Here is a 26196-nt window from a genome sequence, read left to right as displayed (position 1 = left end):
GGGTGGAAAGCTGGTGGGATGCCCATCCTTCCTATTTTGGCTACATGCCACACAGTTAGCTCGTCTGTATATGTTTACGTCAAAAATCCCATTAAAAGGAGGAAGCTCAGTAGCTGCTCACCCAAATGACTATTCATCCTCTGAAGCTTAACACATACAGCTAATGCTCTGAAAGTATTGACATTAAAGCGACAGCTGCACTGATTTTGAGACAATCTGTTAAACATAAGATAATGAAACATAAACTATAAATGTAAAGCTCTAACTGCTGCCCTGGGATCAATTGCTGGACATATTGTTTAAAAAGAAGGTCTCCTGTTTTTTTCTGTTTCTTTTCTCTCTCTGCTTCAGTCATTCACGTTCACGCATCTCCAGCAGCAAGGTTTTTGATTGATGACAGTTTCTCCAGGGTGTGTGCTTTCAGCCCTGTTTCTAATTCCAGCTGTCTTTCTCTTTTATGCCATGACGCACGCAGAATTCTGGTACAGCCAAATCCATCTCTCAAAACCATTACAGAGGGCAGCAGAGAAGGGGCTGAAAAACACAGAAGAGCTGTGTAACTTTGGGCCTCACTCGGAAATATCTTCCTAAGTCTGTTCTTAAAATCGCCCTCAAGAACGTTTGGCGAATGTTTGGTGTTTAGATCTGACTATATGGGATCATTTATCTTCCAAATTTCTGTTGTTCTGTCTTTGGGTTCTTTCACACATTCTGACATGTGATTTCAATAAACACTGGACAGATTTTAGCTGCATGGATGAGCCACATACTCTACAACACTTTTGCTGTGAGCCAATAGGCCCTTTTGATAGAAGCCATTTTGACACATCATTGCAGGGTAAACACAGGTGGAATTAATAACATTCATGAATTGTGGCCCCATTCCATTTAGTTGGGCCAGGGCCCTATTGTGCATGTTGGCTCAATGGAATGGCTCTGACACTATGAATAGAATGGCATCATAATTCATTTAATCAATTACACCTGTGTTTACCCAGCAATGCAATGTCAAAATGGCTGCTGTGAAAATGGCTTATTTCTTTTATTCAGGTGCAGATTGAAGGCAGGTGTGCCTGAGTGTGCCTCCACTCTGTAGTCTACTTAAGCCACATGCTGCACTTTCTTCTTTCTCATTCTCCATGTGTCTCTCTGTGTGCTGGCCAGGGGCCGCTCCAGGCGCCTCGGTCTAAAGGCAGAGTTGTGCTTCCTTGAGGCTGAGGCATGTTGCCAGCCTGGTCCATGGTATGGCTCAGAGGACTGCCATCAAGTGACGTTTGAAAGTTAATGGACTGAGGAAGCACCCAACATGTGTTATAGCTGATCTTTGGCCTTGGACTCTCCCCCTCCTCTCTATAGTAGGGCACTGACTTATTTTCCATTCCTCCTCTGATAATTGAGGATAATTAGTACTTCCACAAGCCCAGGTGTCTTCTTGGTTGTAGCGTTGATAGTGTCTATGAGATTTTTTTTTTAATTAGCTTTTAAACTGGTTATGTGCTGTGGTCTTTTGCCCTTTGAGACTGGTGGGTTAAGTCTAGAATCTGCAGGCCTGCTGAAAAGTATTACGGTCGGTTTCTTACACTACTTTCTTGATGGAACGTTATAATGCCGGTATTTGGTCATAACCCAAAGTTTAAAAAACAATGTAACTGATCGTGCTGCTAGATAAAAAAAAAAAAAGTAAAAGATTATCAAGTGGTTCTCCCTGAAATCTTCATCCTCCAGGGACAAAGCATGTCTGCAAAAAATGTCATGGAAATCCATTAAATAGCTATTGGGATTTTTCAGTTTAGACCAAAGTGGCTGACTAAAAGGCTGCCAGACAGCCATGCCACTAGCATGCTTAAAAATCTTCACTTTCATTCGGATGATTGTAATCTACCTGTGTATGTGTGATGAGTTAAGTACTGATACTGCCAGAGTTTGAAACATTGATCAAGCTTGTGAGGTGGATTTCAGTGGATGTTATTTCATGACCTCTTCTATGTCTGATCTAAAAATGTCACGATGTGTTGATCCAGTTTGTGCCGGTATTTTCTGTACAGTGTCAAAAATGACAATTTTGCTTTTAGCTTCTTGACCGTCAGCAGGGAAATATATGCAAATGTCTCACCATGACTGATCTATACTGCCTCCTGCAGCAGTGCCCTTTGCTAACATTAATACATTTGAGACAGGAAATGGAGAAAGAGGGAGAGGTTTCCTAACAGCATGATTTTACAATGTGTTTATGTAAGACGTGACTCAACTCCATTATGATTATACAAACCACTGGAGCAGGACAGAATATATCCTGTGTTCCAATTCCTTTTCATATTAATAGTTGATTGAATCCTAAATATCAAATGGTAGATCAAGATTAGATGTTGTGTTGTGTTTTCTCTTGTTTGATTCATATCCATTCTCCAATAGATGTATTTTCCTTCAACCTGTTAGTTGTATGTTTCTACTTGCCCTGGCCACACTGATGTCTGCAAAAGCTTCAAGTTCTGCTAGTGGAACCCTGTTGGCATTGACTATCTAGTATGAAGTGCAGACCACTACTGCCCCTCTTGATCAAAAAGAGGTAAAACAACTTTCCTGTTCTCTCTTTTTGTCTGGCAATTCAGACGTCAATTAGACAATGGATCAATCGGGCGTTTGTCTTGTGTTCACAGGGGAACAGAACATTGGGTTCCACTCGCCTATAGAGGCTTTAATGCAATTAACCACCATGTAAAACCATCAATCCCAATACACTCTGTCACATACTCACACACAGGCTTACAGACAGTCTCTTTTTCCACCTCCAGTTAAGTGATGAACACTTCAGAGGAAGTCTTTACTGGCTGGACTCAGACGGCTTCATGAGACAGAGCTTCGATGCTTTTGTTTGCGTCACAGTGATGAAAATGAAGAAAAATAAATAATTTAATAAAGTTTACATTTATTCATAGGCTGGTTGATGTTATTCTTGTGCACCTGTGGTTAGCTACAAGTATGTCAACACTCGAATACCAGAGGCACACCCCCTTTGTCTTCTGTTCATGGCTGCTACAAGCATAGGCTATATTACACACCTGGTTTATTCAACAAATTCTTTTAATGCATGTTTAGCTTTTTTGACAAAAAACAAGACAATATATTTGACAATTACCTCTCGTCTTGTAAGGCAAGAGCCTGGAAAATGTTCAAATCAGAGAGTAAAAATGTAAAAATAAAACCCTGCAATTATACAAAACTTGTTTTGGTATCATCAAGGTAACGCGATATGTCGCTACAGAGTGCTGTCTCATTCATATTTATACCATTTCAAGCCCTTGCAGCCTCTCGCGCTCACCATTTACCAGGTGATGTCAGTTAAGTCCCTGAGGTTTCAGGACTTGAGGCTTTAAGGCGGACATTGGGCCTTCTTAATAAAGAGGTTTCAACTGTGAGAGTCACTATTCCCTCATGGCATCAAAAACTCCGGGAGATCCTCCCCTCCTGGTGAGCATCAAAGTCACGACACTTCAGAGAACTTATAAATGCACCCCTGAATTACAAACATCGCTACACGGCACAGAAGAGTACGCCACACTGGTAAGTAAAAACGATACACTTTTTATCACTTTTACAAAGCTGCACAGGTTAACTAGATTTTTTTTTTTTACAAAGTTTGTGTCTAATCATAGTTCAATCAATGTATGACCTTAAAAGAGAGGCAGGACTGCTTAATTGTTGGATTTCAGTTTCTTCAGTTTGACATTATTTGCTGAGATTACTAAAATTAATTTATCTCATTCAGATTAATGTCTACCAATAGAGAATGTTTAACTCCATTTTGACACTGTGCTAGAATGAGTCTAAGTAGGCTTCCTTTCACTTCATGTTCCTTGCAACTTCAAAATCAGGGACTGGAAATATTTTCTCACTATTGAACAAAGATTTTTATGCATGGAACACTTACACTGAACAGAAAATTTGAGTATTCAATGTGTCGTCTGCTGTTAAAGTGTAACCCTAACCCTTTAAATCTTGAATAAGAGAATCTATGTACATTTTAAATATATACAAAATCTGCAAAGATTTTTACGCTGAATTTGTCTGTATTTGTATTACTCCAACTACTACATGTAAATGCAAGAAGATCAAATGAATAATTTTTTGTTATTTGTTGCCTGGTTTTAGTGTTTATTATTTTTCATAACATTATTATGCCTGAAGAAAAACACAATTGATTTAAGTCTGCCTTCTCCAGGGACGATCATCTTGGCAAAGAGCTTCACTCCTCCGTCAGTGTGATTAGCCCCACAGGAGTGTGTGTGGCCTGAGGTGGAGCCGTCACCAGACGGAGGTGAGAAACACGTCCACTGAGGGAGCAAAGGTCCACATTAAACCAAAATAGGTCCCTTGATGGCTGTACAAGGAACAATCGCAGCCTCTGGCTCCAATAGGCCATTCGGTGGCGGAAGCGCAGGTGAACTGCATGTAAAAGAAAACTCATGCAAATCAGCCTGACTCAGAACTGCTGACAATAATCCTGCAGCACAAGGGGGAAAAACATCACATTTAGGGCCTGCATTATAAAAACCTTCTATTTGTGGTCCTCCTGTAGAGACAGAGACACTGAGCTCAAGGCCCAGGACATCTCGAATGGTTTCCCTCGTGTCCAACTCCAGTCATTATTCCAATCAATCCAGACATTAGTACATTTATTTCCAATGTTTTTGTCCTTTTCTGATCTGCTCTCATGGGTCAATCCTGTATTGTGAATGCATTTCATGCTAACAATGTATTCATACAGAGCTCGATATAACTTAGCATGCCCGACTAGTTAAGAACTGATACTACCAGAGTTTGAAACATAGATCCATGCAGCTTGGACAAATCAGCCTGACCACAGACAATAATCCTGCAGCACAGAAAAAAAAAACTCACAGGAAAATGAATGCTAATGGCTGATCATGACTGATCTATACTGCCTCCTGCAGCAGTGCCCCTTTGCTAACATTAATAGATTCAAGACAGGAAATGGAGAAAGAGGGAGAGGTTTATACGCACCACTGGAGAGAGTGTTCCAGTGTCTTTTTATATTTATAGTTGATTGAATTCCAAATGGAAGTAGATTTATCCAAGATCAGATGTTATGTTGTGTTCTCTTTCTGATTCATTCAGGTCAGAAATTAGCTTTAGGAATAGCTAAATGTCAAAAACAGGCTCCAGGAAATTACCAAATTGTCCACTGCCCTTACTAACAGTAGTAAGCGAAGGCAGTAAGTAATTGTCTACATGTGGAATATGAACCTTACCATTTTTATTTGGGATCAGCTGCCCTTTTATTCTGCTGTGAAAGGGCGGGGCCTTTAATATTAGTCCCTTAAGCGAGTTAGATGTCCCTGCATACAGGGAGCCACTCTTCCCAGAGGAAGGTCCACACAGACACAATAACAAGATAACAGCCTGATGAGAAGCCCTGACGGTGTTTGCTACGTGTTTTTGTTGCTCTCTGTGAACCGTCTCAATTTACTCTGGGGCTACTTTAGCTCTACTGAGAATAAACTCTCAGATTAGAAACAAGGACTCTGATGAACACTGTTTGATGTAACACAAACTGAATCATTTGTACTGAAGCTAGAAAACAAGATTAAGTATGCGTCCCCTTGATAAAAACCTGCCTTTTTAGAGGAAAATTGTATTGTGTGTGTGTGTGTGTGTGTGTGTGTGTGTGTGTGTGTGTGTGTGTGTGTGTGTGTGTGTGTGTGTGTGAACATGTTAAACCCTCACCACTGTTCTTATTCTCCTCCCATCAGTCATTTTGCAGTAACAGAATCATGGAGAGAAACGTATCTTCACCACTGAACTTGACCTCTCTCCCGACGCCACTCCCTCTCAATGCCACCGCTGACATCAATGCCACAGCAAAGCCCTTCAGTGTGTTTGACGGGTGCGAACTTCTGGTAGAAGGCATTCACTTTGACCTGACCATACAGTGCATAAACGTAGTCGTGGGAATCCCAGCCAACTTACTTGTCATTGCGATCCTCATCCAGAATCGCAAAAATCCTTCAACCTCTGACCTATTCTTGGGCTGCCTTGCTTTTATGGATTCCTACTTTGGTGCCATGACCCCCCTCCTCTTACTTAACCTTTACTACTGGCATAGCAAAGAGGTGTGGTCTGCACTTAAGTTTTCCTATGGTGTGAAAGACACGAGCGGGCCATTGTTTCTCTCCTGCATCTGCCTAGATCGCTTTGTGGCTGTGCTCTTTCCAGTTATGTTTGGGCAGTTCAAACCCATCAAGTACAGGTTAAGCCTCTCAGTGCTGGTGTTGTGCCTCACCTTTGCCTACTCTGCAGCTAAAATGGTGGGAGGCCTCCCCAACTTCGAGAAGGTGTTCACCTGTGAGATCTTGGCAGCATTTATTTGGATGGTGTTGTGTAATGTGTGCATCCTGTGGGCTCTGAAGAAGTCCCGTGGTGCAGGGAAAGACGAGATGCACCCCATGAAGAAGAAGGCCTTCAAGATGGTGCTGTCTCTCCTTTATATCATTGTGTTTAACTACCTTCCACCTGTAGCACTGTTTCCTTTTGAAGACTATTACTCCCCTGATGTGTTTCGCTGCTATGTGCAGCCCGTGGGTTTCGCTTTCCTCAACATCAGCAGCACGACCCAGCCGCTTGTTTATCTATCTCGCCTGGAGAAGCTGCCTTTCCTCTCAGATACCTGCATTAAGAAGTGCTGCAACTGTGTCTCTGCAGAGAACAACAAAACCCCACCTGCACAAAACCCATCTGCTTAGGTTAAGAAGACCAAATACATATATTAAACGTTGTGTTGTAAAGAAGACCTGTGGGAGAAGGAACTGAATACCGTGATACAATTCAACTGTGAATTCATGTTTCCTTTTGTGTGACTTGTCTTTAATTTAATTATTTTCCAAATATGAAAAAAACAAACAAAAAAACAAAAAAAACAATGACAAAATCACCATTTAATTCAATATTTTCATAAACTGATGATGTTCAGGAAGATTAATTTCTACAAACAATGGTTCTTCAAAGTAGTCTGATGAAATCCTTCAAAATATTTCTTAGTCTTTGGCGCCATCATGTGTACAAAAGAGACCAAAACACTGAACTGTACGGTATAATCCTGGGGTGACCAAACTACGGCCATTTTTTTTAAAATAAACCAGACTATGGCTTGACCATATTTCTAAAAAAGGCTGTATGTAACCTGGAATTGCACATCCTAGTTTAAACACTACATGTTGACTAAATTCAGTTATTATTAAATATTTAAATTCAATTAAATTATTATCTCTGTCTTAACTTCTTTGCACAGAAACCAATATTTTACCATTTCTGCTTGTTCTGTTTGCTACACTTTAGACAAATGCGTACCTTGAATTAACATTTGCATAGTAATATTTTATGTGAGTGCATAGACCATGAACAGAAACCAGTTTTTGGCAATTTCTGCCTGTTTTAAATTATTAACAGGTTTGTGCATACTAATACAGTGCATGGCACTAAGACCATGCACTGTATTAGAGTTAAGAAGTACTGAATTAATTTAAATTCAAGAGCATCAGATACAGGAATACTTTTTGTAATATATGGAAATACCAATTCTGTTGTTGAAGATGGGGTTTTCTGAAACACAAATTTTCTTGCAGTGCAACTGGTTGAAAACTATGGATTTACTAGTTTGGCGTGACAAATGTGATGTGTGTGTAATGTGCATTTCTTAAAGCTCATGGTCCTAAACGGGTGCACAGCAGTATCCTTCATTTGGATGTGAGTCGCAGACAATTCCAAAGGTCATAAAATAAAGAAAGCTCTTGCCGCACACCAAAACCCAGTTATGAACCAACCTAAAACTTCTTGATATTTATGTGAACATTTTCATCACAAGCAAATGTGCTCTCCCCTCTTCCACCACAGTGACCCATGTATATTTAGCCACTTATATTCACACTTTTGCCATTAAATGAGTAAGTCTACATTTTGGGAAGTGCGCTCAATTCAGTACAGCCCAAAATCAAACCTGTCTCAGTCTGTACAGCATACATGACCCTTGATGAGAAGAATGACGCCACTCATGTCAGTACACATGTAGTTGGAGCAAAAGCTGGTTAGCTTAGCTTAGTTTAGCTTAGCGCACAGTGGGGAAACTGAGGCAAACCACTAGCCTGGCTCTGTCTCAAGGTTTTAAACTTACACTTTATACAGATTAAAGAAACAAGATTAAATTAATGCTGGAAGAGCCAGACTATCTGTTCTCCCGTTTTCAGGATTTATGCTATGCTAAGCTTAGCTAACCAGAAGTAGATTATTTGTCGAACAAACATGTGAGTGTTATCAATGTCCTTTTCTAGCTCTCAGCAGAAGCTTTCTTTAAGGAGGAATAGGTAACAAAAACAAATGTTTTTGTTGCAGCAAAATTACTTGGATGAGTAATACTTTGCAAACATTACAGCCAGTCAATCCACCAATCCCAATTTAAAGGACTGGGTTCATATTTTCCTACATAATTAATAAATCCTTCATCCACTCATTGACGCAACATTGTGACAAGTACCTTCTCTGGCATTATTCTCAATGGATGACTGCTTTGTGTATAAAAATATGGAAGTAAAGTCTCTGTGAACGTGTGTGCGAATGCATAAATGAGTGTGTCATCAGCAGGGTCAAAGAAAGTCACCGTCCCTTTGTTGTAATCCAGTTGCACTTTGACTTGTTTGGGCGCTCCTGTAAGTGCAGTGGGTGGCGAGGTCATTGCCCTGAACTCTCCGTCCCGGAAACACAAAGTCCAGAAGCCGTTCTGGGGACGAGCAGAGATTTCAGAGTTCCTCGACACAGAAGAAGAGGCCACGCCCAGGAGCCAGTCCTGATTACTTCCTGTTTCCACAACCCAGTGGTGGCTTCCTGAGCCCAGTGCCGTCATGCCTACCACTTCAGCGCTGATGTGGAAGCGTTCAGGGTTGTCAGGGCAGCAGCTGTGCTGCTTTGAGTAGTGGAGGGAAGTGAGGTCGTCAGACAGGATGAGGCAGGGGTGTGCTGTGTTTGGGTCCAAAGTCACAGGAGCTAAAAGACAGGATACAAGCAGAAAGGTTATGTTCAACAGGGTTGTGCAATTCTACTCTTTCGGCCTCTGAACCTGAAGAAATAACAATAACATGTACTCACTATAGTCAATATGGTCCAGCATTTTCTCCCAGACTTTATACTTGAGGTTGCTGAGATGCTTGGTCACATCAATCAGTAACCCGGACATGTTGTCTGAACCAAGGGATATGCTTTTTTCTCTGTGATAGAACAGATATCTTAGCTGAGAATATGTGATAATCAACACAGAGTGTAAATCCACAACTTTGTTGACCTACCTGTCCTGAGTGGCTTTGAAATTCTGGAATATAGAAGAAAAACAAAAACACGGTCATGGTGGGAAGCTTTTGGGAACAATGATTAAAAAGTTGATGTGTACATAACTGTGCAAACCTTCAACAAGATCATGTCGTCTTCTTTCAGCTGCTCCTGTATGACTGAGATGGTCTCTGTGAGCGACAGTACTTCTGATGAAAGTTCTTTAATCTTATCCTTCATTCCTGCAATCTTCTCTTCCTCCTCTTTCTTCACAGCCGCTATTCTGGCCGACTCCTCTTGGTAGAGGACTTGATGGAGCTGTTCAAAATGGCCCTTGATCAGTCTCTGTGTTTCCAGTGCTTGACTCTGAATGAGATTATTGCAAATGATGGTTTATTTGACCAGATTTTTTATTTATTTTCTAATTGATAACCAAAACTCCTGTCATCTCATCACAGTTACCTTGATGTACTTGAACATGTCTGCAGAAGTCATGTGGATTCTTTTGAGGCTGTCCTCTTTATCTAGCAAGTTCTTGAGGGATAAAGCAAGCTCATCCTGGAAATCAAGCAGGCCTCAGTCAGCAAAGATCAGACAGCTGCATAATGCTTCAGTATTTTGAGTGCTTTGGGTAAAAATATGATTGTGGATCTCAATCAGAACAGACTAGAGGGGCAACATTCTAGCTTTAGGCGTCACCTTGAATACTTAGTTGGGAAACACACTGATATAATTATTTGCCATACCTTGCAGTCCAGCACTGCCTCCTCTATAGGCGAGCAGTCGTGACTCTTGTGCAGTTTGGAGGACTGGCACACCACACAGATAGGCTGTTTGTCAACCAGGCAGAAGAGTTTTAACTTCTCCCCGTGCAGATTGCAGTTCATCTTCTCTTCCACCAGCGCTGAGCTCCTCCTGGCCAGCAAAAGAGCTTCACAGACATTTCTCAGAGCCAAATTGGTGGGAGGACTGGCCTTGGAGGCTCTTTTCCTGCACACTGAACACTCCCGTAACCCTGTTTCCCAACAGCGCTTCAGACAGCTCCTGCAGAAGCTGTGGCTACATGACAGCAAAACAGGGTCTGTAAAGATGTCACAGCATATTGGGCATGTGAGATCCTCCTCCGGGATTGACATGATCATCAGCTTGCCATGTACAATGTAGTAAATCCACAGTTCAAAACAGCATAAGTCCCCAAGTTTAAGTCCTTAAAGATTTCTATGTCAACGAATAATTTAGCCTGCCTAGTTAAACTTGTCTCCTGAAAGCCTCAGAGCAATATGAACAGTCTATCTATTGTTCTTGACGTGAAGTGGCAAATGCTCTTGGTTTTCCTGTGCATGACTTTTGTGGGAGTAACTCAAATCATGCAGCACTGTGAAACTGTATGTAGCCGTGTTGGGAAACAGGAAATAAAGCCCTATTGGCCAGTTGTTGGATAGCTTAACACGGGTTGGTAACTGCATGTTTGGAATGCCATATTTCAGGATATGTTTGTGACTGTTCCAGTGTTGACATCCACGTTAGCGGCACAAAGCAGCACACTAGCAAGTGGTTTTAACTTACTTATTAATTTAAACAGGGGGTGGTCCGGTAAAAACAATGTACTGCAACTAATTTCATACATCAGTGAATGTAGTGGCAGCAGCATTGTTGCCAAACTGTGTTCACAGTAAGGCGTCTATCTTTTAGCCAGAAAGTTTTTACCCAGACTGGCTGAACCAGCTCGGAAAGAAACAGGTTTTTATTGTACTAACAAGTAACCTATCAAAAAGTCTTGTTAATGTACTGCATTCTACACAAGACATGCTATTGATAATTGCAGTGGTAACTTTGAAATAATACAAACTAAACTTGAAGGATATTTTCACACTTGTTGAAGTGTGTTTTAAAACGCAACTTTTTTAGTTTTTTCCTGGACAGTGTTTCCCTGTTGAGCTGCAGTGGCGGGAAAGTAACAAAAATAGGGAAGTTTGTACTGAATACCTATAACTTTGGAAGATATCCTTTTGATTTGTGTAATGCAGACAGTTTACTTTTGCACAAAACAAGGAGTGTGGATTGGAAGCACATGACTAATCTTAAATGCCCATCCCTCTAACTTGTTTTCTCTTATGTAACCATAAATGTCAATGTTGTTTTTGCCTTTGTTTCATTTTGATTGTAAAAAAAGTTTTAAAGGAAGTAGAGCACATCTTTGATCAGAAGGAATGTGCTGATGCTCTTGGCCCTACATGGCTGCACATGCAAACCTCATGCCACCGAAACATTCACAATACCATGAGATAATATCAAGTTGATATTTTCAGAAGAATTCCTCATTCTCCAGCTGATATATTTTAAATGTTGCTGGCCTTGTCCTTTCAAGCCATGGTTAATTGATGCTAGCTATGTCTAACTTCAACATTAATGAACTCGCGGTCTTAACAATGGACTACACTGTCAAAAGTGCACATCAGTGTGACCTTCTCTCTCTCTCTGTGTGTGTGTGTGTGTGTGTGTGTGTGTGTGTGTGTGTGTGTGTGTGTGTGTGTGTGTGTGTGTGTGAGTGCACTGAGTTCGTGAGAATATTGAGAATCTTATTGATGGCTGATGCAGCCCCTCGCACCCTATCCGCCGTTTCCACGGGTCTTGGTCCCTCCCTCTTTCCTCCGGTCTTTGGGTACCAAGGCGATGACGTCACGTTGCACCACCGCTTCAGCCCAGCAGACGGTCTCAGAGGCGGCGCACACTAATCCCGGACGATCGACCGCAGGAACCATCATCCTGTGAATCTCTGCTGCTCAGTGGGCCATCTACTACTCGACTGTCCTCGGATCCATTTGTTCCAAAATGCGCGAAATTGTGCATTTGCAAGCCGGTCAGTGCGGCAACCAGATAGGAGCTAAGGTATTCCTCTTTTTCTCTGTTTGGTCATTGTGGTGAGACTTGTGCAGGCGAGAATCCCCTCCAAGAATTCTCTAGAATAAACCCAATGCGACGTCCTCTCTTGATTTGAAGCTTCGTGCAATGTCTAAAATTTAAAATCATAGCTGATTCGGTTGGTATTCTCTGCAGGGCTTATATTGGACTCAAGATTCGCGCATGCAACAGACTAACTATTAATAATTGCATGCAAAAATTTGTGCTTGCCGTTTACATAGCAGCAGCCCCCCCCCCTTTATGACCTATTTTTACCTATAATTCAAATCCCAGTGGTAAAACGCCTGATTTCACACCAATTCATGTTATTTTGTTCCTTTGACATGATTACATATTTAGAAATGATAAGATTGTTGTATAGTACAGTGTGTTCTTATAGCATCGAAGATACTGTCATATTTTTGCCATCTGCTTGATTACTCCAGAGACAGTGTAGTCTGCATCTTAGACTAAAAGACTGCTCCTCCGACCTGCATTCAATTAGAGAATTATAGTCATTGCAGCTTTGCATGTTTAAAAATAGCTTAATGTGCCATTTCAGGGAACCCAGGTACTGTTATCTAATTTAATTATATTTAGTTATTTGTATAATTTTTTTTTTTGGCCTATATTAACATCTGTGTCTCCCTCACGTCCTTTCCCGTCTCAGTTCTGGGAGGTGATCAGTGATGAGCATGGCATTGATCCCACTGGCGCCTATCACGGAGACAGCGATCTACAGCTAGATAGAATCAGCGTCTATTACAATGAGGCCACAGGTAAGCTACAGATTCCGCTAAAATACACAACAGAGTGAACTGAACAATCTCTCTTCTTCCCTCATCTAACCAGCTCTGCCTCCGTGAGAAGTGATTTGCATCTGCGTTTGTGTTTTACATTCAGTGCATCATGCGCAGCAAGCTCGTAAGATTTACCAGAAATGACGCTGTCGATTCATTTGATTTCAGGTGGAAAGTATGTGCCTCGAGCCATCCTGGTCGACCTGGAGCCTGGTACGATGGATTCAGTCCGGTCCGGCCCCTTCGGGCAAATCTTCAGACCCGACAACTTTGTCTTTGGTAACCCATGTCAACACGTATCTATTGTCGCATCCATGAAAATAGCTTCTTTGTGTTTGCTACATCAATGAACTGTGATACTCTTGACTACAGGTCAGAGTGGAGCTGGAAACAACTGGGCCAAGGGCCACTACACAGAGGGAGCCGAGCTGGTGGACTCCGTCCTGGATGTCGTGAGGAAAGAGGCCGAGAGCTGCGATTGCCTCCAGGGCTTCCAGCTCACTCACTCCCTGGGTGGCGGCACCGGCTCCGGCATGGGCACTCTGCTCATCAGCAAGATCCGCGAGGAGTACCCTGACCGCATCATGAACACCTTCAGCGTGGTGCCTTCTCCCAAGGTGTCGGACACTGTGGTGGAGCCCTACAACGCCACTCTCTCTGTCCACCAGCTGGTAGAGAACACAGATGAGACCTACTGCATTGACAATGAGGCTCTCTATGATATCTGCTTCCGCACACTTAAACTCACTACCCCAACCTATGGGGACCTAAACCATTTGGTGTCCGCCACCATGAGCGGGGTGACCACATGTCTGCGTTTCCCCGGCCAGCTCAACGCCGACCTCCGTAAACTAGCGGTCAACATGGTGCCCTTCCCCCGTCTGCACTTCTTCATGCCAGGCTTTGCCCCTCTCACCAGCAGGGGCAGCCAGCAGTACCGCGCCCTGTCCGTGCCCGAGCTCACCCAGCAGATGTTCGACGCCAAGAACATGATGGCTGCCTGTGACCCGCGTCACGGCCGCTACCTCACTGTGGCGGCCGTGTTCAGGGGCCGCATGTCCATGAAAGAGGTGGACGAGCAGATGTTGAACGTGCAGAACAAGAACAGCAGCTACTTCGTTGAATGGATCCCGAACAACGTGAAGACCGCCGTCTGTGACATCCCGCCCCGTGGCCTCAAAATGGCCGCCACTTTTATCGGCAACAGCACAGCCATCCAGGAGCTGTTCAAGCGCATCTCCGAGCAGTTCACCGCCATGTTCCGCCGTAAGGCCTTCCTCCACTGGTACACCGGTGAGGGCATGGATGAGATGGAGTTCACCGAGGCTGAAAGCAACATGAATGACCTGGTGTCTGAGTACCAGCAGTATCAGGACGCCACCGCTGAGGAGGGCGAGTTTGAAGAGGGAGAGGAGGAAGTGGCCTAAAACCTCAGCCTGGCCAGCTGCCAAACCTCATTTAATTCAACAATTCCCTTAACGCCATCCTTTTCATCCCTCTCCATCATGAATTAAAACGGTCTGCCACACTCTGAATGAGAAACTGTCACCATTTAGAGCACTGTTGCTCTAGTGTTAGACATTGATGTGTACTGATGCTAGTCACGTTTTTGTTTAAAAGGTTTTTGTTTGTTGTGAATGCACTGAACTATTGGCATCCTTACATCTGTCCTGTCACTGCCTTGTGGAAGTGATTTTAACTGTGAAGCCTTGAGATTGGAGGGTGAATTAAATCTGATTAAAAGGCCACTTTTACTTCCTCTGAGTTTTTATTGATTCACATAATGTGTGATCTGACATTACTACAAGCCTCACTGCACTCCAGTGTCTGTCCTGCAATGTGCTGACAAGTGAAGTAGGTCTCAACCTGAGGGTCTGGCCCCCTAGGAGGGTCAAAACATGATTCACAGGGTCTGTAATGTTTTTCAAATGATTCTTCTATTTAAATACTGAATACTTAGTAGCCGGTAAACCACTTTCCTGTAGGACAATTAATCTAAAAAGGGGATAAAATCCATATTTTTTTTTGTCAGCTGAAATCTGAATATGGTCTGTAAATCAAAGCATAATGCAAATATGAATACCAACATGGTCTAGCCGTTTTTTTAGTCAAAGACTAGAATTTTAAATCAATCCAATATTAAAAAAAAACTACTTTCATTTCAACATGTATTTTAATATAAATCCTGACTTTGTGTGGTCAAATTTATGAAAAAAGAAATTTAATAATTTATTTTGATAGTTATCTCCATTTTAATCATGAGAATAACAGTGTATAAGTGGATAGCAAATAAGTCAAAAGTTTGGCCACAGTTTCCAAATATTTTTGATTTATAAAAATACATGAACATAAAATATTATAGTCCGTCTACAGTTTTTCATTACATTATAGATAAAAAGAGACTAACAATGGCCTCATTGTTTCAGTGAGTTCCTTCTGTTGAGCTGAACTTTTCACTCTCCGACTACCAGGACTCCTTATCTGCTAAGCTCTTTTATCAGTCAAAGACTACAAAGTACAAAGTTATGGACTTGTCCATATTTTCCCAATGCAAAGATTATTTGGCATATGATAAATATAAGTGTTTATTAAGTGTTCTCCTGCTTCATACCCAAATCTTATTTTTAATAGAATTACATACTGTGAATACAATCATACGTTTAGTAACATTGTGTATTTCTAAGAAAACTCTAAATTAGAACGGGAGATGCTTTAAATGGTTCTGTGAAGTTTCATTACTCAACTGTTTTTCAAACATTTATTTTACAAAAACATAAATAAACACGTAACATTGTAAAATATCTGCTTGATTATGATGTCACATTATGCACTGCTGATGAAATGATCTTTAAATATTGTGATTTTAAATTAGTTTGAGGACTTAAAGTGTAAACAATTGCTCAGTATAACCTCATCATTAACGTACATCTGTCTTTATAAAATCAATTGAGTTGTGCACTGTAATAATATGTTGCATTGCACTCATCATTAGGCTAAGAAACATGTCTTGATTGAAGATGCAACGGACTCATCAGGACTCAGTAGCAAAAACTAAAATAAGTTTGAGGTAAAAGATTGGTATTGATTTTTCCAGTGACAGTGTTTCATAATGGACTGAATCAAATCAAGTCCTGGTACATGGTAAGTGGCAACTGAAACAAGATAAACATTTCTAAACTAAAATTATTAGTGGTGATACAATACTGAAGCATCATTTGTGCAGAGGAAATGTTCAATACCTCCTTGAAATGTTCAATTGTTCTTAAAACGGGCGAGATCCAGACATCCAGGTGCATTTTCCATGGTGCCATGCAGAAACTATTCAGTGCTTGTTGAAATAAAACCTAAAATCTGTCCTCTCTTAAACCTTGGGAGATTTTTCTTTAATTGATTAGCTCAAGGCAGAGAGCCTCCTCACACAGGAGCGATGCTATGCAAAAGCTTGCTGCCTTTGTCCGTACAGGATTTTCTAAAAACATTAAGCACACAATCTTAAATGAGTCTTTCCTCCTTTGGTAACTTTAGAGCATCTGGTGCCGCCACGCCGCGTGCACCGGACTGTTCCTCCGCACTGGGTCTATACGTCCCTTCAGTCTGTCGTCTCTTTTTCACCACGCAGAGGAGCCAGCCGAGCACAGCCAACACTATGGCCAGAACGCCCAGTGTGACCGTGGGGGCCACGATAGCTGCAATGTTGGGTCCCTGTAAGTGGTAAATTACAGGACAGTGGTCAATCTGGTGATAAAAAGCAACATTTTCTGATGTCATATAGTGGTCATGATGAAAGGTTATTTACTCACAGCAGTGTTATTAGAACGGGTGTCACTTGCAGGCACAGTATAATTCCCTGTGAAAAGAGCAGAAACGTCAGGAACAATTATAGTAACAATGCAAACTCTTTACAGTCTAAAGATATTTCAGTATGGGCTTCCTAACTGCTGGTAACTGGTAACCTATTAACTAAATAGTTAATAATAATCTAGGAGACTTATTTGATCAGTTGTTTTAAGTGACGAGCGCATGTAAACGTTTGTTTTTTTCAGTAACCAGGGCACCACATACTGCTGTAATCTGGTTTCTCCCATTAATCTGAAGACTCCGGAAAATGAATGGTCCCAGTCAAGAAGTAGTCCAGCACATAACCCTCCTTCAAACTGTCAATTGTTGTTTTTACATATCAAATTGAATACAGTTTAAACAAAAAAAGATATAACGTCTTCATTAATGAAAATCTGAGGTGCCAGTAGGCAGATTGTTTTACCTTCTGAGAGAGCCAAGCTAACTGCTTCCCCTTATTTCCAGTCTTATTGCTAAGCTAAGCTAACCAGCTGCTGGCTCAGCTACATGTTTACCATGTAGATACCACAATGGTATTAATCGTTTCATCTAACTCTCTGCAAATAAGCATATTTCTCATAATGTCAAACTTTTCCTTTAAGAGCATTTGAACACAGTCACTGAATAAAACAATCCACACACAGATGAATGAAGGCGCACAATCTGATTGCATGTTAGTGAGGTGTTACTGTAACTAACGATCAAAAGACTAAAAAGTCAGTTAAATGTTTAACTGACTTTCTGAGTTGACCAACTAACAGGAGGCAGCTCCAAAACTTATGTTAAATCTTTGTGATTCATTCATATTAAAGTTAAACCTCTTTTTAAGCAATGGAAACATTATTTAACACAATCGGGAATAAAAAGAGGAACCAATGGCAAAGCAGAAGTTGCTATTAGCCTTATGCACACTTTCAAGGCAACAAACACAAATCGCTGCACACCAGATGTCCCATAAGTCTGTTGCTGTTCCCAGCCATTTTATCCATGACCAGCCATGTGATTACGCAGTGACATCACGAAACTAAATAGTAACTACTTGACCAGGAGAGTGAATGAGGAGGAGGAGAAGCTCAGGCATGCAGAGTGTGCTGCAGCTACACAGCCAGCTGAATGAAACAACACGTTTCTTTAAAATATGGATACAACAATGAAAATCTACCGTTGTCTTGTTAGTTTTTTGATTGTTTTGAGCAATACAAAGGCACCAAACATCGTTATATTAAGAAGGTTGTGTTTTTGGCCCATGTTATGAGTCAATCATTCACCAGGGCAAATAGCAAACTTTGCAAGGACACAAGTACAACTTGATAACAAGAAGCAGGGGTTACAAGAAGGAGCCACCATGCTCAAAAGAGAAAGCTGAATGCATTGTTAAATTGGATTCTTTCGTATGTTTAGTTATTGATAAAATGTAAATATACTCTTCTCATGTGGCAGAATGTGTTCCTTAAGTCAGTTCTTAGTCAAACGTTCTTACAACATGATGACAAGCCTGTGCATGTTTCAGATTTGCTCTGGAATGTCCCGTATCATTTTTGTTTTATTTATCATTGCATGATATAATGTTTGTGTTTGTGTGTGTGTGTGTGTGTGTGTGTGTGTGTGTGTGTGTGTGTGTGTGTGTGTGTGTGTGTGTGTGTGTGTGTGCACGTGTACGCTGTAGGTGTGGTCAGATCTTATTTGTGTGGTTGTGCTGAAGATGAAGGGATGGTTACTGACTCACCCCACACAGGATTACTGCTCAGTACCAGCAGTAAAACACTCCTGACCAAAACTCCAGGCATGACCAGCACATCCGGACACGCTGCCATCTCTACCCGTGACCAGCACGGAAAAGTGAGGGCAGACTCGGGCTTTGGGGCCTCACCTCGGGTCCATTTCATTGGATCCAACATTCACTGCGAGGATTTATTGGCCCATCTTGAGCAGCTGAAGACAGATCATTGTAGGAAATGTAAAGACAAATGTCCTGTATTTATTTGACACTCTTCATATTTATTCTGAGGTTGAGTCAGAAACAACATTCAGCCACTGAATCACACATTCAGCCTGATGTTGAATCACTAAACCTGCTCAGACCACAGGAACATAATAATACTATTAATAGCCTATTGAAACGCTTTAATGTTCAACCCCTTCTCATTTGCAGCAGTATTATTGTTATAACTTGTAATAAAAAAATACAATATGTTGGTTACATTTCAACAAGCTCTGTTAGAGGCATACCATTGATCGGGTTGCTTTCAGGTGATCGAAGCAAACCGGGAAACATCGAGCAGGTGTATTCCTCGCTTCCGCCTCACCTTGTCAAAAATGAAACGGCAACAAATGGTTTAGTCCGATGAAAATGAGGTAACATCTCCAGAACAAAAGCCGTGCTTCTGAAACAGCTAGGATCCAATACTTCTCTACACCCTCGACTGCGCAACTCGTTGGTGTTTTATGTAAAGCAGTTTTTTTGTTTTGTTTCGTCTACTCTTCAAATCGCCATTGGTCACATGGCTGAGTTTCGTGTTACATTACCTGAGCGCAGTTATCCACCTGCAGCAGAGCGGACAGATACTCCTTTGTAACAAAGTCGAAGAAAAACCCGGTTCAGCCCACTGGAGCAGAGCAGTCCTCTTGACATAAAAAAAATACCTTCTCAAAATACCCTTATAATCTAAAAGATAACTTTAATCACATTTATGCCACATTATGCCTATTAAGCTCCTGATAGACTACTTGGTTTAAACTGAACTTTTTATTTTTCTAAAGAGAGTCTGAACGACAGGTTGCTCTCACTTGCACCAGCCTGCTGGAATACAATGTTTAACCGTACTCCCGTGCACAGCTCCTACCTAGCAACCTGGCTGCTGGTGCTGGCATGAAACAGCGCCTCCATCAGGTTTCATGTTACCCGACATCAGAAAGAATATCGACATTCCTAAAATATTTTAGTGATGAATTCGGCGGCCAGCTGGTCCAGTGGACTCTAATCCTCACCTAATCTCCCCTTCTCAGACTCAGAGGGGCAAAGGAAATGTAGGCTGCTTCAGGCCTAATCTGTGGTGGTCAAATAGTTTTCATCTGGACAGTGTGTGAGAGTAGTGAAGCGTTTCTTGAAAAGCATAGAACTGCTGTAGAAAATGACTCCTATATTATAGTCCGTCTGTGTGATTTACAGTATTCTATTCACAGAGTAGGTTATGCGGAAGGCAGACAATTACATAACCCTAATTGAAAAAAAGCGATGGTGGTGACGGATGGCAATATGTACTGTTGAAAATATGGCCTGCTGAAATTCATGAGTTTTATATTTTACTCAGTAATATCATCACATATTCATCAAAATATGAAAACGCTATTTCATTGGAAATAGGATAATTGTCTTTACCATAAAAAAAGCTATGCACAAGTTGTTGTCCCTTGTTTTGTTGTTTATTTTTATTTATTTATTTGTATGGACCAGTTTCCATGTAAAAACAGCATTTTTTGTAGTGTGCTTGCCATTCTTGTACATCATACAATGAAATGGGCCTGAAAATGAAGTGATAGTCTTGCAATAAACACTATAATAATAAACTATATTTTTGTTCAGTAGAGAACTGTTTCAAGGATAATTTCCAAGGTTGTATTGTAGCAGTGTTGTATCTCCTTGCATCAGGATGTATTGTGTAATGTGCCTGTCGTCCACCTTTCCTTGATGAAAAATCACAAAGTTTATTTTACCGAACAAACACTAACAAATATTGCAACATATTGCATATTGAGAGTTGATAGATCAAGAGGTTACAGTAAAGCTTCCAACTTGATTTACTACTTTGGTCAGTCAGGAAAAAAAGTATCTGTTTATTGTCTGGTAAAAAAAAAAATTACAGCCCAGGCTTATTTACCATGCCACTAGGGGGCGATTGAGGCAGATTGCTTTTCCTCTGGTGGAAGCGGCTCCTTTTCCACTCGCGTACCTACCCTACCACTTGCCGTAGCCATAAAGGAGTCTGGGTAGTTGGGCAGTGAAAGCGGCGGGAGCATCATATTTATCCTCAAATCCAATGTCCGCTAGTTATAGTACTATACTTAAATTAAGAGTGTTGTATTCTAAATGTAGGGGTATAAATAAGGTTTAAGTAAGGTAAATCCAGAGTTGTTAGATAATACTGCTATTTCTGTCTCTGTGTTAACGTCTTCTTTTGGTGGTGTTTTAAAGCATTCCCAGGTGTCTGGTTTGAACGTTTGTTTTTGGTTAGCCAGTTTTTAGCGCTTCAGCAACAATGGCGAAGGTACAGGTGTTAAATGTGGCTGTCCTAGATAATCCGAGTCGCTTTGGAAACCCTTTTCAGTTCGAGATAACATTTGAGTGTATGGAGGACCTTCCCGAAGGTAGGTAACGTAAAGTAAAAGTGAACGTTGTAAAGCTGAATGTTGCTAATGTTACTTCTGTTTGCGTAACGTCACTAGAAAATGCTAAAAGCTAACGGTATCATAGCTGTGTGTGCTAGTTTAGCTACATTAGCTAACTTAACTCAAGTTGGAATTTGTGAAAAGTAATGCAACGTTACAAGGTAAAAGCAAAGCACTTTTACACAGGTTGAATTAATGTGTTCTTTGTGGTGGACACATCTTTAAGTTGTTTATGCCTTCCACGTTATTCCTAGTGTTCAATGTTTCTCATTTAGTATTGTGAAACTAGGCATTTTTTAAGGGTTGTATAAATCCCACCAATAAGCATTAGGGGGTTGAAAACGTTGAAGACAGTATTTACGTTACTCTACTTTTACACGTAACGTTAGTTCAAAAAGTTGGTTGTCTGTGCTAGTTACATGTTTAAATTGACTATTACATTATACTTGGTTTACATGGTTGTTGGTATATTACTTTTGCTGTGTTCTTTATTGTTCATGGTAGCATGTGGATTGTTAGTCATACATGAAATGGATTTTGATTATAACATTACACAATAGCTTTGCACAAGTAATGTGTGACTATTTTGATCTGTCTTTGTAAATGTCACCATGTTTAGACACATTTCTGTATTTCAAAGGAAAGTGAAAGCAAAATCACTTATGGTATGATTTTGTAAAAATACTGACAAGCATTTAGCTATGGACTGTATTTGAAATGCTTTATCCAGGTGGTGTAAGTATTTTTACTAGATTATTGACAAATATGATCAGTCTGTTATCAATAACTTTTGTTCATCATCTAACTGATAAATTAACTAATTGTCTCAGCAAAGGTGCTACTACACACTACTATAAATTTGCATTTCATAGTGAAACATAACTTCTTATTTTTTGTAGACCTGGAATGGAAGATCATCTACGTTGGCTCAGCAGAGAGTGAAGAGTACGACCAAATCCTCGACTCCGTCTTGGTCGGCCCAGTGCCTGCTGGGAGACATATGTTCGTGTTTCAGGTGTGTTTGGTTCCGGCAAACTAACTGAAATAGTGCTTTGTGTTGCTTTAGCCATATAGTATGTTTTGGGAACAGTAATTTCACAACAACTTGTTATTACACTTTTCAGAAATGGCAATTGGATCCTCTTTGCATCATTGCCTTTAAAAACTGTTGTTTTTCTCTACTGCATAGCTTTCTAGTTGTACACATAGCAGGTTGAATGATCAGGAATTACAAACAGACACTTTTACATCTTTCAACAAAACTATAACTATAGGAGGAAACTATACTGCAGTTCCCGATCACAACCTGTTCATCTGGTAGTTGTTTTTCCAGCCATAAAACTGGTTGAGATGCTGTATGTAAAGAAAGTGACTAGCCTGGTCTATATTAACTCATTGCACATGTATCTTTATCAGTAAATATGGCCATTGATAAACAACAAGAAATTAAAATATGCAAATTACAATTGTGATTTGAAAATGCGTTGCCATTCAGTTTGTCATTCAGAGTGTAGAGACCAGTTTATTTTGTAACTACATGATGTCCTGCCCAGTTCACATCTTGGTCAAATTGTTTTTTTAAAAAGTAGGGAACTTCATCAAAAAATGTTATGGGTTGTGTAAGAAAATCAACAATGGGTGTTTACCATTATTGGGTTTTTGAAACTCAAATATCAATATCAGATTTCTTCAAAAGCCGTTTCAGTGTAGTAAAAACATTCTTTATGTAATTCTTTATGTTCATAGCCTACTAACAGAGTCTTGTGTCCTACATGCTCAGCAGGATCGTCTCAAGTCTGATTAACGTTATACAGAATCATAAACCAGAAATCTTTACGGTGCAGGATCAGCCAGACATTAAAGAGTCTATGGAAACATATTTTCAGTGACATAAATGTATTTACTCCACCTATATTTATAACTGTTAAAAAAATAATCTACGGCCACGTAAAACTATGTTATTTGAAACAACATGGCATATAACTTGTTGAAACCTTTATTTGCATTAGAACGACATGTTCTACTTGTTGATTTCACTGCGTTATCTGTAACTATTCATTCATCAGTGTTTTGTGGAAGTACTGTACAGACCTTTTTGGTAAATAAACCATGTTATAATCCATTTATAGAAAAATTATTAAAATAGACTGACTGCATTTTTACAAGCCTATCTTTCATACCGACTGGTTTTGTTTAATCATTTCACAACCCTGGTGCCACCATCAGCATTTGACAAGTAGACAGGTTAAATTGCTGAAATTAATGACTAAAAAGTTGCTTTATATTTGTGTTTCTTGTAACAGTTGCTTATAAAAGTTGCTTTATATTTGTGTTTCTTGTAACAGTTGCTTATAAAAGTTGCTTTATATTTGTGTTTCTTGTAACAGTTGCTTATAAAAGTTGCTATATATGTCTTCTTGTAACAGGCCGATGCCCCAAACACAGGATTGATTCCTGAGAGTGATGCTGTTGGTGTGACTGTCGTGCTGATCACCTGCACATACCGCGGCCAGGAGTTCATTCGCATTGGTTACTATGTGAACAATGAATACACAGAACCAGAACTTCGGGAAAACCCACCGATCAAGCCAGACTACACACAGGTCAGACTAACGTTTGACTTCTAATGCTTATTTCACACTTTGATTACTGATATTTGATAATGATGTCTGGCTGAAGAAGACTTTTGAAGGAATTTTGCAATGAAAGATGACTCAAATATACACGATACAATGCAAAAGACCGTGTACACTACTCAGACCGAAGAAGAATGTTTGTTTTTTGTGTGTTAGCCATGAAAACAGCAAGAACAGTGGTAGTCTTATAGCACGGTGCACTAAAACATTGCAGAATGAAAGCTTTTCTTTCTGTTGCACTTTGGAACACATTGTTTGGTCCTTCAACAATGACATGTAATCCTATCAAATTCCCTTGGTTATGTAACTAGTTCAGCAGAAATGTTACTATTCTGTGAACTACCGTATTTTCCGCACTATAAGGCGCACTTAAAAGCCTTTAATTTTCTCAAAAAACGACAGTGCGCCTTGTAATCCGGAGCGCCTTATATATGGATCAATTGGTTAATTGGTTGATCCATACTGGTTGTACACGGCGCTCTGTCAAAATGTTTCAGTACGACTGGTAAACTACAAAGCCGCACCGCTTGCAGCATTACGGCTACCGTAGTCAGGGGCGTCGCCGAAGTAATAGCGGTAAACACCGGTACTGTGCTTACTCCTACTCTATTCTATGCGCCTTATAATCCGGTGCTCCCTATATATAAAAACAGTTCTAAAATAGGCCATTCATTGAAGGTGCGCCTTATGATCCGGTGCGCCTTATAGTGCGGAAAATACGGTATGTTCTTAATTCAGATGGTAACTTTAGTAATAAGCCAAAGTTTTGCTGTAATGACAAAGGATTTTATTTGTAACTTTTCACTCATAGGTGCAAAGTTGTAGTTCAATGTGGGTTATTATGCAGTTGTTTATTGTTGGATGAATATCATTTGGCACCTTTGTACTATTCTCTATTATCTTACCTTCAGGGTTCACATTTTCTTGCCCTGAGTCTAGATGCCAACTAGATATCAGCAATATGAACATTAGCTGCAGCTAATGGAAAATGAATCAGTCCTCTGGGGAAACGTTTTTTTCAAATGTGGACCGATTGTTTCCATTTAGGTTGTAAAATGTGTCAGCAGACATTGTATGTTTGTCTTAGTCACACCAGTTAGTACACAGTTGTGTAATGTAATGAGATGATATGGTTAAATTGTCTAAACTCTCTCATTGTTTACGCTTAAAAAACACATTGATATTCAGATGTTATGAAAATATCTGAAAGTATTTATCTATATTTCCATCCTCCAGCTCCAGAGAAATATTCTGGCATCAAACCCACGTGTGACCAGATTCCATATAAACTGGGAAGGCTGTGCAGAGCGACTGGAGGACTGTGAAAACGTGGATCCCTCGTCAAACTCTATGCTCCCTCCGTCTTGTCTCCCAGGCAAGGCCCCACCCTTAGGGATACTACCTGATAACTCCATGGACTGCTTATAGAGACGACCCCCAGCCCCAAATGTGACAACTCACAGCAGGAAACCTTCATTTTTGAAGAACGCTTGTGGACATTCTCGTGTGGATATACAGACATCTTTGCCTTACAGCTGCCATTATTTACCTGAGAAATGAACTCTCATCTTGAGCTCCAGTTAAGGGTTTGTTTCCGAGGAAGATTACGAGCATCTCACACCTATGAAAGCAATATCAAACTAGTTTAACTCCTGGAATGGAGAAAGGTAACTGTGGAATGATGCAGCTGAACTGTAACGGTGTGTTCACCTTCCTTCCTTTTGTTGGTGCAGAACTAATTTTTACCCATATGAGGATTTTAACACTGAAGCAATAGGCAAATATACTGCAATATATTGCCGTACAGGAATTTGATATTCTGCCATCATATTTGTGTTTAAATTTATTTTGCACTTAAACCTTTTCCCACTTAGATTGTTGAGTTTTGGATGGGCTACATCACTTTCTCCATGTTTTGTTTTGTGTGCAACTGTGTGTTTGAAATTAAAAAAAACATTGTATTAGTAATGTATCTGTATGTGAATGTCTGTGTGATAGAGACAACTATGTTCCTCCTTATTGTCTTATTTTGTCTTTTTACAAATGATATCACAGAAGCAAGAAAACAGAATACAAACCACTTTTGTAGGTGTCCACCTTGTTAAGAATGTACCAAGCAATTCCCTTTTATTTTTTTCATGATACGGTTAAAGACAACAAAGTGCCAACTATGTAACACAAATGTCACTGTGAGTGTCCTGTTATATTTTCACATTTTACTAAAAATAGCCCGTGTTAACGTCACACCCTATCACAGATCGCTCGGGTAAAGGGGAGGCTAGGCTACAGACCTGGCTCTGGAAGAG

The 26196-nt window shown here is 40.4% G+C and overlaps 5 protein-coding genes across 5 annotated transcripts; 3 read left to right on the top strand and 2 right to left on the bottom strand.

Moving 5' to 3' along the window:
• The first annotated feature begins 5792 nt into the window (after nucleotides 1–5792).
• Nucleotides 5793–6761, top strand: LOC137878693 (G-protein coupled receptor 183-like). Its single transcript, XM_068719074.1, has one exon. It carries the CDS (start codon nucleotides 5793–5795, stop codon nucleotides 6759–6761), a length of 969 nt encoding a protein of 322 aa, XP_068575175.1.
• A 789-nt stretch (nucleotides 6762–7550) lies between these two features.
• LOC137878356 (E3 ubiquitin-protein ligase TRIM62) lies at nucleotides 7551–10810 on the bottom strand. The gene is given in 9 exon segments (XM_068718642.1): nucleotides 7551–9051; nucleotides 9154–9272; nucleotides 9351–9373; nucleotides 9466–9696; nucleotides 9793–9888; nucleotides 10077–10490; nucleotides 10493–10660; nucleotides 10662–10733; nucleotides 10736–10810. Coding segments are annotated over 9 exon segments (1731 nt in total). The 3' UTR covers nucleotides 7551–8518.
• Nucleotides 10811–12018: 1208 nt separating this feature from the next.
• Nucleotides 12019–14785, top strand: tubb4bl (tubulin, beta 4B class IVb-like). The gene is made up of 4 exons (XM_068718301.1): nucleotides 12019–12219; nucleotides 12902–13010; nucleotides 13200–13310; nucleotides 13404–14785. The coding sequence occupies exons 1-4, from the start codon at nucleotides 12163–12165 to the stop codon at nucleotides 14456–14458; spliced, it is 1332 nt and encodes a 443-aa protein (XP_068574402.1). The 5' UTR covers nucleotides 12019–12162; the 3' UTR covers nucleotides 14459–14785.
• Nucleotides 14786–15775: 990 nt separating this feature from the next.
• crb3a (crumbs homolog 3a) lies at nucleotides 15776–19689 on the bottom strand. The gene is made up of 5 exons (XM_068718303.1): nucleotides 19395–19689; nucleotides 19098–19174; nucleotides 18595–18800; nucleotides 16832–16878; nucleotides 15776–16733 (listed from the first exon to the last, which is right to left on the bottom strand). The coding sequence occupies exons 3-5, from the start codon at nucleotides 18764–18766 to the stop codon at nucleotides 16524–16526; spliced, it is 429 nt and encodes a 142-aa protein (XP_068574404.1). The 5' UTR covers nucleotides 18767–18800; nucleotides 19098–19174; nucleotides 19395–19689; the 3' UTR covers nucleotides 15776–16523.
• A 1169-nt stretch (nucleotides 19690–20858) lies between these two features.
• Nucleotides 20859–25854, top strand: asf1ba (anti-silencing function 1Ba histone chaperone). Its single transcript, XM_068718302.1, has 4 exons — nucleotides 20859–21233; nucleotides 22154–22269; nucleotides 23681–23857; nucleotides 25127–25854. Exons 1-4 carry the CDS (start codon nucleotides 21125–21127, stop codon nucleotides 25316–25318), a joined length of 594 nt encoding a protein of 197 aa, XP_068574403.1. The 5' UTR covers nucleotides 20859–21124; the 3' UTR covers nucleotides 25319–25854.
• The last annotated feature ends 342 nt before the right edge of the window (nucleotides 25855–26196 follow it).

This window comes from Cebidichthys violaceus, unplaced genomic scaffold (assembly GCF_023349555.1).
Source record: "Cebidichthys violaceus isolate CVI_PGR_0920_01 unplaced genomic scaffold, fCebVio1.0.p SCAF_23, whole genome shotgun sequence".
In the NCBI taxonomy this organism is placed as follows: Eukaryota; Metazoa; Chordata; class Actinopteri; order Perciformes; family Stichaeidae; genus Cebidichthys; species Cebidichthys violaceus.
Note: the sequence above shows the minus strand (reverse complement) of the source record. Positions and strands in the feature narration are given on the sequence as shown.